Consider the following 12,271-nt stretch of genomic DNA (forward strand, 5'->3'; position numbering starts at 1 on the left):
ATAGAATTAAATTGAGAAGGACTGGACAAGTAGTTTTACCTAAAATTTAATATCAATAAAGTCTTGTGTCCGTATGTATAAAGCTTTAATGATAAAATTGAAATTGTGAAATCATTTTTTATTGTTATAATTCCAATGGTATTAGTAACTTCAAAGATTAAATTAATGTAAAAGAATTTTGAGTTTACGAAAATCCCTCGATATTTCCAATTCTATGTTGTTTGTCTTTTAGGAATAATTTGTGTGCGAAAGATACAAAAAGAGCCTTTTATTTCAATTTGTTTATGTTTGAATCCCATTAGGGAACTAAATCAAAATATGGTATTTTTGTCTACCTCCGGCGTTCGCGCGTAAATGAACAATTAACGGTTAAACCCCCCCATTTTAAAACGCTCCAATCCTTCCTTTCATCATCATCATCTTCTTCTTCTTCTTCTTGAATTTTGCCCAATGGATCGAGCTTTTGAAAGAACCAAAATACTAACCGATCATCTCCTCCAATCCTCTCCTTCGCCTGTCCAAACATCTCTTTCTTCAAACGCCTGTTTCAACTACACTCTCCCGGAACTTTCCGAAAAGTACGCATTTGACACCAAGGAGATGCGGCGGCTAATCGACGGGCACCACTTGGAGGTAAGGGACCGGCTTTTTGGGATGATGAGCCAGAGCAAGTTGTTCAACCCCAGAGTGAGGGGAGGGAAGGTGTTCGTATCGCCTGACTATAACCAGCCCATGGAGCAGCAAAGAGAGATAACGTTGAAGCGCATTGACTACTTGTTCGAAAGAGGGGCGTTCAAAGGATGGTTAACGGAGCAAGGTGAAGAGATTGAGTTGAGGAAGTTCGCTAGCTTTGAGGTTTTTGGTACCTTCGATCATTCCATGGGAACTATGCTCGCAGTTCACTTCTTCTTGTGGTGTGCTATCCCTTTCCTGTTTGTTTCAAAGCTTGTTCTTTCGTTTTATTAGCTTTCGAACTGTACAATTTGATGTTTCCAGGGGCGGTGCAGTCCAAGTTTTCGGTACCAAACACCATCATGACAAGTGGCTGAGGGACACCGAAGCTCACGTCGTCAAGGGCTGCTTTGCCATGTCTGAGTTGGGGCATGGAAGTAATGTATGTCTGAGTCGAGCTTTAATCTGAATTCTTTATAGAACCTTCTACTCTTTCATTTCCCTGATTTATTCCGGTATATTGCTTTTAGGTTCGCGGAGTTGAAACAGTAACAACATATGATTCAAATACACAGGAGTTTGTGATTAATACTCCATGTGAATCAGCTCAGAAGTTTTGGATTGGTGGGGCAGCCAATGTATGCTTCTCTTAGAACCAAATACCATTTCTTCCTGTTCTGTCTTTTTAGCTTCTGTTGCACATATGAAATTTTTATCCAACTGATTTTATTGTCATTTCCACGGTTTTGCCTATATGCTGACATCGTATGCTTCTACTGTTGCTTTGCTCTATAGCATGCAACACATGCAATCGTGTTTTCACAGCTAAATATCAACGGAAGCAATCAAGGAGTTCATGCATTTATAGCCCAAATCAGGGATGCTGATGGTTATCTATGTCAAAACGTTCGGATTGCTGACTGTGGTCGTAAAATTGGTCTAAACGGTGTCGATAATGGTCGAATCTGGTAATTATAAACCTACACTTCTTTTTCTGTGGTATGAACTCTAATATTTTTGTTTCCTTGGAAAATTATAATTTAAAGGTTTACATTTGCAATTTCAGGTTTGACAATGTTCGAGTGCCCAGACAGAACTTGTTAAATTCAGTAGCTGATGTTTCAGCTGATGGAAAATACCTAAGTTCAATTAACGACCCAGATCAGGTACACTCGTGTCTGCTTCTAATGTTGTGTACTGTACCACAACAGGATCCTGTTTAGTAATGTATTGGTGGCTCTTAAATGGTTGCTGCTTTGATTCAGAGATTTGCTGCATTCCTGGCCCCTCTGACAATAGGTCGTGTTAGTATTGCAACCAGTACCGTTTATATATCAAAGGTATCTTTAGTAATTTTTTTATTGGTAGATGAGTACTGCATATTTTGGCTTTCGGGGTGTGGAGTGGCAGGCCACTGATACCCAATGATAAGGTCATTGACTCATTCATATCATGTCATTTCTCTGTGTTTTAGGCTGGCTTAACAATTGCCATAAGGTATGCGCTAACAAGACGGGCTTTTTCTCTTAAACCAAATGAACCCGAGGTCTTATTGCTTGATTATCCAAGTTATCAACGACGACTCTTGCCTCTCCTTGCGAAGACGTAAGTATATCTGCAGTTTATCTTATGCAATATGTATTCTACTGAAGCTCTTATGGAGATAAGTTTTTGTTTTGCACTTCATGGTTAGTCATGCTACAATTTCTTTTACTTGCTTTGTGGACAAGTTATTCTTTTCTATACATATAATAGAGAAAATGTATGTTTTATGGGCATTTTGCTAAGCATTTAATGTCCTAAGGGAGTATCACAGGTTGATCATGTTATTTTCTTATATCTTTGAGTGTAGCTTTAGTTTAGAAGTTTAGATAATCAAGACAGGGTTATTTATTTGGCTACTAACAACATATATTTCTTTGCCCTTTTGTGCTGCAGCTATGCTATGAGTTTTGCATCACATTACTTGAAAAAGCTTTTCGTGAAGAGGACACCGCAGTCATACAAAACCATTCATATATTTTCAAGTGCATTCAAAGCTACTTTTACTTGGAATAACTTGCATATACTTCAGGTGAGCAACAAATGATCATGAATTAAGTTGGATATGTTAACAGTAAGTGTCATTACAGAGGTTCAATTGTCGAATGCTTCAGGAATGCCGTGAAGCTTGTGGAGGACAAGGGTTAAGGACCGAGAATCATGTCGGTCAATGGAAAGCTGAATTTGATGTTCAATCCACTTTTGAGGGAGACAACAATATTTTGATGCAGCAGGTACATTTGTTTTTCGTTTCATATTCTATTCATCTGAATCACACACATCAAGTTTATAAATATTGAAATTATTGCAAACTATGGTCGAAACGATGAAACTTATGGATTGAACATGTTAACTCAGATAAGCAAGGCTCTACTCGCTGAATATGTGGCAGCTAAGAAGAGAAAAAAGGCTTTCAAGGGTCTGGGGTTAGAGCACATGAATAAGCCCTGCCCTGTCATTCCATCACAGCTTACTAGCACTGCTCTCCGTTCCAGTCAATTCCAGGTAATATAATCAGCTGTGCCATTCTTAATGTTCCATATTAAAATTTGTGGCTATCTCTGACCATTGGCATTTATCAGATGGATGCCTTGTGCTTAAGGGAGAGAGATCTTTTAAATCGTTTCGCAGCTGAGATCTCACACTATCAAGCCAAGGGACCAAGTAAAGAGCATGCCTTCAATATGGTAAAGAAGCACTTTATGTTTATTTAAATTGCTTTTCTTTTTCTTCACCTTTTAGTCTAATTCTGACAGCACTTCTGTACGCCAGAGTTATCAGATAGCAGAGGACTTGGGCAGAGCTTTCACAGATCGATCTATATTTCAAGCTTTTGCTGAGGCAGAAGCAACTTTAGCCGCTAGTTCATTGAAGGTGAACCTAATATGAGCATCTGCTTGATATTCAGTCTAATCTAGTATTTTGTGCATTAGCCAGGTTCTTCATTTTGTTCTTCTGCAGGATGTCCTAGGTATGGTGAGATCATTGTATGGCTTAATTTGTGTGGAAGATGCTTCGTTTCTCCGATATGGGTATCTATCAGTGGAGAATGCTGCTGCTGTAAGGAGCGAAATAACGAAAGTCTGCGGTGAACTTCGACCACACGCACTTGCTTTAGTCAGTTCCTTTGGCATTCCTGATGCTTTTCTGAGCCCTATAGCATTTAACTGGATTGATGCAAACTCATGGTCTTCAATTCAGCATTGATAGGGCGTTGTTCTACCAATTCCAGTTAAACCAAAGGTCTACTACTCATTGCCAGCCACTCTTTTAATAAGCTAGCCTTCATCAGATTTTATAGCCAATGCAACAGTGTGTAAACTGTTTATTGTATAAATAAATATATTGGTTACTATTAAATGGATTGGTGTTTTGTAGTATGTATTATTGTTATATGAATTTATATTTCATGCATCGCTACTAATTTAACAAACCAATGATAACAGAGAAAGAAAAGGAAAAGCTGAAAAACAAGCCAACAGTAATTTTGCTGCTCTACATCCCTAAACAAGGATATAATAAATAATAGTTGTAGTTATAACAATAAATTTAGTTATTGTTGTGAATATATTATTAAGTGGATGTCCATCGTGATAAAGATAAACTTTTGATGTACTTAAATTCTAATAGTTATTAGAATTAGATCCCTACTTCTTTTATACTTCTTATGCCTATAATTAGAGACTCTGATGAAGCATTGCAATCATCCCATTTGATCAACAAAGTACATTCTCTATTACTTTCATATTTTGTTTGTTCTTTATTCTCTCAATCTCTCTTTATATTATAATACGTTATCAGCACGATGATACTCTGTTTTTTTTTTTAAATCTTTCAAAAGTCTTCCCACAAATCAAATTCTATTCACCTTAAACTTTCACCCTTAGAACTTCATCTTCGAGATGTTGAAAGATTCAATCTCAGAATAGATTATGGTTCTTATCCCCGATCTTTGATTTATTGTACAAGCATGAATAAAGTATAGATTTGGTAAAAAAACTTTTATATTTCGACTATATTTTTTTTTCAATTAAGGTATGACTACTATTAATTTTATTTGATATAATTTCACATTCGATGGTATTTGATTTTTGCGTTGCTAGGTTAATTTTTTTATGTAAAAGATATAATTGTTGATTAGATATGTTTGCTATTAATATGGTATGTTTTCTCTATTTTTTGGGAAATCATTCTTTTGAAGTTTTTCTTAATTAAGTTATATCATGCATAATATTTAGATGTTTAAAAGTTTGATTATTAAATTCTTATTATTAAATATTTTTGAAATTTTATTAAAATTATGGTGGAAAGTGTTATTAATCTATTATTGTTGATTAAAGGGAAATTTGATAGGGTCTATTGAGCCTTATTAACTTGCTAATGTTGAATGATTGTATGATATATTTTAAATTGAACTTATAAATATCTTATTAGACCAAGATAATATTTTATAATATATATATTTATATATATATATATATGTGGTATTGAAATTTGGTACAATGTGTATCGGAAAATTTTCAAGCGTCGTACACCAAAATTTTGATTGTTTATTAAATGATTTTTACTATTAGATTATAAATGTTATTACAAAAACAAAGTTGTTTTACTACTTGTAATAGTGGTCGTGATTTATTATATTATATATATTATAATTGGAGAATAATCATGACAACGTGAATGGATAGATTCGATTTAAAATCTACATATGTTTACAATGGAGATTATGAAATAAAAAATCAATAGAGGCGTTTAGAAGTCTATCCTACTAGATTTATTGCATTCCACGAAATGAATGCAAATATAAAAACAATAAAAGATATACTCATAGACCACTAAAAGTGAAAATATAATAATAAATAAAAGAACAATGAGAGTTCTCAAGATTATTTTCAAATGGTAAAGATAACTTATGTTATCAATGTGATATGAAATATTATTGGCCACATATGTGGTGTATAGCCAAATATTTTGTTTCATTAATATTCTTTGAGGAAGGATATGAAAATGTAGTAATGAATTTTATCATTACGGATAGAAAATATTTATTTTAGTTGGTACTGAAACAAATAAATATTATTCAAATATTTGATAGTACAAAATTAGTTGAATGCTCAAGAGCTAATATATCAATATCTAAAAAGTCCAAAATTTGTGATTGTTAATGCATTACTTTTAAAATATATTTGTAATGGATCTCATATTGAGATTATGAATGAGAAAAATATTATACTTTATATGAATACAAAAAGGAATTGGGTTATTAATTTATATTTATTTTATAATCTTTGTGATATTTTTTGTTATCATCCCTATAAAGGGTTGAAAGCAAAATATTTGACTGTGAAAGATTTACTTATGAGCAATAGAATGTGATAATTCTATCTAAAGCTCGTTATGGTTGGTTGCACCTGAAGTTACAAGTTTTTAAAAACTATAAGTATAACTCTACAGTATTCAGAATAAGTTCTTATTAAAATTACGTGGAAAAATATTACTTATGAGAACTTGTAAAAGAGAAAACTTATGTATGAAAAGTCATTGGTTATGTACTTGTTGTACACCTGGAAAATAAGACCCACTTTTAAAGTTTGCTATTAATAGATTTTTAGGCATTTGAAGATTTTGGCATATTCCCTGAAGTGAATATTGCATATATTTTTTTGGAAATTATATTTATTGACTTAGTAGCATTATAGGCTTCATATTGATTTAGACATTTCCAGTAGTAAATGTCACAACAGTACTTATTTGTGAATACAAATTAAAATGAATGATAATAAATTATCAATTTGTTACAATTTAGTACAATTGAAACAAATGTTAAAGTAAACCAGAAGTTTACTAATACAAATGTATTTACTACTTGGCGTGACCAATTAGACCATTTTGGATTAGGGGTGAGCATTCGATCGAATCGAATCGAATCGAATCGAATCGAAAATTTTCGAGTTAATCGAGTTATCGAATATCATTTTATCATCCTAACTTTATTTGAAGTTTTCTCGAATCGAGTCGAGTGAGATGGAATTCGAATCGAATTGAATCGAATATATTTGTTCGAGTTAAATTTTAAAAAATAATTTTGGGTCCTTGTAACCATTGTCACCCATCGTAATAAAATTTGTCCACCTTAATCAAATTTTTTATTAACTTTCATCATTTCATAATTTATTTATTAATTTTTTATATACTGGTTAGTTTCTTTGCTTGCTTAGTTGTTTCAATTATCTTGATTCTTATCACTATGTATTTTAGAATTAAAAATATATTAAATGTAAAAATATGATTTTTAATAAAAGTTATTTTAAAAATAAAATGTGAAATTGATACCAATATAAAATTTTAACACGAATATTTTATGGCATAATTAATAATTCAATTTTAATATAAATATTCAATATGACTAAACAATTCAATAATATAAATAATATAAAATGTGAAATTTAATTTAATAATATAAATAGTAGATATAAATAAAATTATTACTATTTATGTTTAGTATTTTTTTTTGGATAATTTTGATTTTTTATTTGAGAGTAAAGGGTGAGAAGTAAAAGTTTAGGGGAAAATAAAAAAATTTGGGGAATAAAAGTTTGAGGAAAAGTAAATAGGGGGAGTAAAATTTTGGAGGGAAAATATTTAAAAAAATGGAGGGGGAGGGTTTGGGATAGATGGGAGGTGGGATGAGAAGGGAATAAAAGTTTTAGGGGAAAAGTGGGAGGGAGTAAAAATTTTGGGGGAAAATAAAAGGTTTTGAGAGTTTTGGGGAGTAAAATTTTGAGAAAAAAATAAATAGGAGAGTAAAATTTTGGTGGGAAATGGATTTTGGGTAGATTGGGGGGTTGGGAGGGGAGGAGAGTAAAAGTTTTGGGGGAAAAGTGGGAAGGAGTAAAAGTTTTGAGGGAAAAGTAAAAAGGTTTGGGAGTTTGGGGTAAAAATGTAAAATATTATAGTTTGATATTCGAATTATTCGAGTTATTCGAATTCGAAAACTCAACTCGATTCGAACTCGAAATTCAAAAAAAAAAATTCGAGTTGATTCGAATAACTCGATTCGTTTAACTCGAAATTCGAATTTTTTTTCGATTTTTTCGAGTCGAATCGAGTTTTGCTCACCCCTATTCTGGATCATATATGATGCGAAAATTAATTGAGAATTTATATGACATTCATTATAGAACCAAAAGATTCTTTAATTTAAAGAATTCTTATTTGTTGCTTGTTCTCAATGAAAATTGATTCTTAGAAACTCACTAGCTAAAGTTGAGATTTAATGTTTTGCATTTCTAAAATGAATATGGGTCCATTCATCCACCATGTGGATGGTTTTGATATTATATGATTTTGGTACATGCATCTACAAAATAACCATATGCGTTATCAACTCGCAACCTGTCGTTTGTGAGATTACTTGTTTAAATGATTAATTTCAAATTATGAAATTAAAACAATTCATCTTGCTAATGTTAGTAAGTTTACATCCCAAGTTTTCAATGAATATTGCATGTCAATTGGGATAAAAGTTGGACATCCTGTAACTCATGTTCACACACAAAATAATTTAGCTGAATTATTTATCAAATGCCTCCAACTAATAGCTAAATCATTACTTATGAGAACAAAACTTTCTATTTCAGCATGAGATTGTATTGATTTACATGTACGCATCAAGCCAATAAATTATAAATACTCCCCATTACAATTGATTTTTGGTCAAGAGCCAAATATTTCCCATATTACAATTTTTGGATGTGCGGTATATGTTCCAACTACTCCACCACAACGCATAAAGATGAGTGATCATAAGAGATTGGGAATCTATATTTATATGAGTCTCCTTATAATATTTTTGAGCTATTAATTTGATATTTAGTTATGTCATGAGTTATCAGTTTTCCCAACATTAGGGGGAGAAAATAAAAAGCTAGATCAATAAAGTACTTGAAATGAATTACCAATGTCTAAGATCCTCGTACAAAGCAATGTGAACCAGAAGTTCAATAAATGATTCATTTTACAAATCAACTACTAGATTTATTAAATCTTACATACCAGCTGAAAATGCTCTAATACAAATTGATGTCCTAATAGGGCAAACTATTAATGCAAAAGAAAATAATCCATGCATGAAGCGTGGAAGACCGGTTGGTTCCAAAGACAAAAATCCTCGTAAAAGTAAAGGAGTAAACATTCAAGATGATCATATAGTGGAGGCAGGGGTTCCTGAAGAGACCCGTGACATAACTAATTATAAAACTTAAGAAGAGATTTAGGTACCTAAAAGTGAAAATGAAAATGATGAAAATAAAGAAATCTCGATAAGTTATGTCAATACGAGAAAAAGATGGAATTGAAAAAAAATATAGTTGTCGATAACAATTTTGCTTATAATATTGCTATTGAGATAATAAAATAAAATGAGGATCTTGAGCCTAAATCTACTAAGGAATGTAAAAATAGAAAAGATTGGCCAAAATAGAAAGATGCAATTCAAGTAGAATTAAATTCACTTTCTAAACATGAAGTTTTTGGACTTGTAGTCCAAACACCTAAAGGTGTAAAAGCCGGTAGGATATAAATGGGTATTTGTGTGAAAACGAAATAAAAGACGTAAGTTATAAAGCTCGTCTTGTAGCACAAGGATTTTCGCAAAGGCCCGGCATTGATTATGAAGAGACATATTCTCTTGTGGTGGATGCAATCATGTTTAGATATCTTATTAGTCTGGCAGTACGTGAAAAACTTGACATGCATCTAATGGATGTTGTTACATCATATTTATATGGTACACTTAATAGTAAAATTTATATGAAAATCCTTGAAGGATTTAAAATCCCAAAAAGATATAGAGTTTTTTGAGAAAATTGCTCGATCAGATTAAAGAAAAGTTTATATGGAATAAAACAACCTACACGTATATGGTACAATCATCTTAATGGGTACTTGTTAAAAGAAGGTTACAAAAACGATCCAATTTGTCCATGTGTCTTTATAAAAAGGTTTGGATCAGATTTTATGATAATTGTTGTTTATGTTGATGATCTAAATATTTTTGGAACTCCTGAAGAGCTTCAAAATATAATAAATTATTTAAAGAAAGAATTTGAGATAAAGATCTTGGAAAAACAAAATTTTATCTTGGATTACAAATCAAGCATTTAAAAGATGAAATTCATGTTCACTAATCAACTTATATGGAAAAGATATTAAAGAAATTTTATATGGATAAATCACACCCATTAAGTACTCCAATGGTTGTGCAATCGTTAGATGTGAATAAAGATCAATTTCGTCCTTGCGAGAATGATGAAGAGTTTCTTGGTCCTGAAGTACCATATCTAAGTGCCATAGGGCATTGATGTATCTTACAAACAACACAAGACCTAATATAACTTTCGCTATAAACTTGTTAGCAAGATTTAGTTTTTCTCCAACATGTAGACATTGGAATGGAATTAAACATGTATTTAGATATTTCAGAGGGACCATTGATATGGGATTATTTTATTCAAATGATTCAAAATCCCTATTATTTGGCTATGCTGATGCTGAATACTTATTAGATCCACATAAAGGTCGATCTCAAATAAGATATTTATTTACATGTGGGGGTACTGCCATATCATGACATTCAACAAAGCAAACATTACTTGTCGCTTCTTCAATCATGCAGAAATAATTGCAATGCATGAGGCAGGTCGAGAGTGTTTTGGCTAAGGTTATTGACCCAACATATCCAGAAGATATGTAATTTGCATTTACAAGAAAAGATATCAACTATCTTATATGAAGATAATACAGCATGTATAGCTCAATTGAAGGGTGGTTATATCAAAAGTGATAGAACGAAACATATTTCATCAAAATTATTCTTCACCCATGATCTTGAGAAAATAGGTGATATAAATGTTCAACAAATTCGTTCTAGTGAGAATTTAACAGATCTTTTTACTAAGGCATTGCCAACTTTAACATTTGAAAGACTACTACACAAGATTGGAATGCGTCGACTCAAAGATATAATATAATGTTGCCATCAGGGGGAGTCTAAAAACAAGTTGTACTCTTTCCTTTAACCAATGTTTTGTCTCATTGGGTTTTCCTAGTAAAGGTTTTTAACGAGGCAACCTGTGATAGAAGATTGTGTATTATTTTTCATTCATTAGATTTTTAATCCCACAGGGTTTTTCCTAATAAAGTTTTAACAATGCACATTATCTACCAATGGACATCCAAGGGGGAGTGTTATGAATATCTTATTAAGTGGATGTCCATCATGATAAATATAAAGTTTTGATGTACTTTAAATTCTAATAGTTATTAGAATTAGATCTCTACTTCTTTTATACTTCTTATGCCTATAAATAGAGACTTTGATGAAGCATTGTAATCATCCCATTTGATCAATAAAGTACATTATCTATTACTTTCATATTTTCTTTGTTTTTTATTCTCTTCATCTCTCTTTATTTTATAACAGCTTATTAATATTTATCTATTTTTCACTTTGATCTTGATACTATTTTTATCACTTGACTCTTAATCAAATTTTAGTTAAATTATTTTTTACGGATAAGCTAATTAAACTATTACAATATTAACGACACTAATGTGACAACTTATGTGGTAATTTACTAGTACTTCGTTATTAACATAGATTTTTAAATATATATATAAACATTTTTAAGTTTGTGAAATTCTTTAATACATTTTTTTATTTTTTATGAAGTACTCATGGACTATTACAAGAGTTATCACATCAATGCCATTATAATTTTAATGGTATGATCAAAATTTTAATCTAAAAAAAAAGGCAATTTGACTAATTTTTAAAGAATGAGGGCTGAAGTGATAAAAAAACAATTAGGATCAAAATGAGAAAAGGAGTAAATATTAGAGACTATATTTGAATTTATACCAAAAATAAATCTCTTACAGTGTTCCAATTTAGACTTATCATGAGTCTAGCCACCTACCCAAGCTTGAAGGTCCGTCTGAAAAGTGGGAGAGTTTGGGCTAAAATGTGGGCATGAAAAATGAGCTTGAACGAAAAATAAGGCATGTCTCCTAAATGGGCTATGCTTCGAGTAAGATTTTTTTAACCCGAGCTTGGCCCGAATTAGCTATTTTGTTGTTGCTTTGCTGCTATTTTGTTGTTATTATTTGTATATTGTATAACTCTTTTTTTTATAATTTTGTTACTATTTTAGAGCCATTTGTCTGCTAAGTTACAACAATCATGTATTATTTAAGTATAAAATATTTTAATAAATTTTAATTTGTTCAAACACATTCATGTTTTTAATATATTTAATGTATTATATTTTTAAATTTATTTTATATAAAAATAATCTAAAATTTAATACCAATGAACTAAATCGACACAAATTTAATATTTTTAATCCAAATCAAACTGATAAAATTTTAAGACTAATTTTAAATTTGAGCCTAAACTTAAAAAACGTACCTAAAATTTTGTAGGGTAAACTACAAAAATAGTCACTTTTGTTTGCCTTCGGTTACATTTTAGTCACTTATGTTTGAAATGTTACGT

The 12,271-nt window shown here is 31.2% G+C and overlaps 1 protein-coding gene across 1 annotated transcript; it reads left to right on the plus strand.

Moving 5' to 3' along the window:
* The first annotated feature begins 406 nt into the window (after positions 1-406).
* LOC105794833 (acyl-coenzyme A oxidase 3, peroxisomal) lies at positions 407-4,011 on the plus strand. Its single transcript, XM_012624188.2, has 13 exons — positions 407-914; positions 997-1,114; positions 1,203-1,310; positions 1,468-1,640; positions 1,739-1,838; positions 1,938-2,012; positions 2,147-2,277; positions 2,611-2,746; positions 2,829-2,948; positions 3,073-3,219; positions 3,297-3,401; positions 3,487-3,588; positions 3,676-4,011. Exons 1-13 carry the CDS (start codon positions 451-453, stop codon positions 3,919-3,921), a joined length of 2,025 nt encoding a protein of 674 aa, XP_012479642.1. The 5' UTR covers positions 407-450; the 3' UTR covers positions 3,922-4,011.
* The last annotated feature ends 8,260 nt before the right edge of the window (positions 4,012-12,271 follow it).

This window comes from Gossypium raimondii, chromosome 3 (genome assembly GCF_025698545.1).
Source record: "Gossypium raimondii isolate GPD5lz chromosome 3, ASM2569854v1, whole genome shotgun sequence".
In the NCBI taxonomy this organism is placed as follows: domain Eukaryota; kingdom Viridiplantae; phylum Streptophyta; class Magnoliopsida; order Malvales; family Malvaceae; genus Gossypium; species Gossypium raimondii.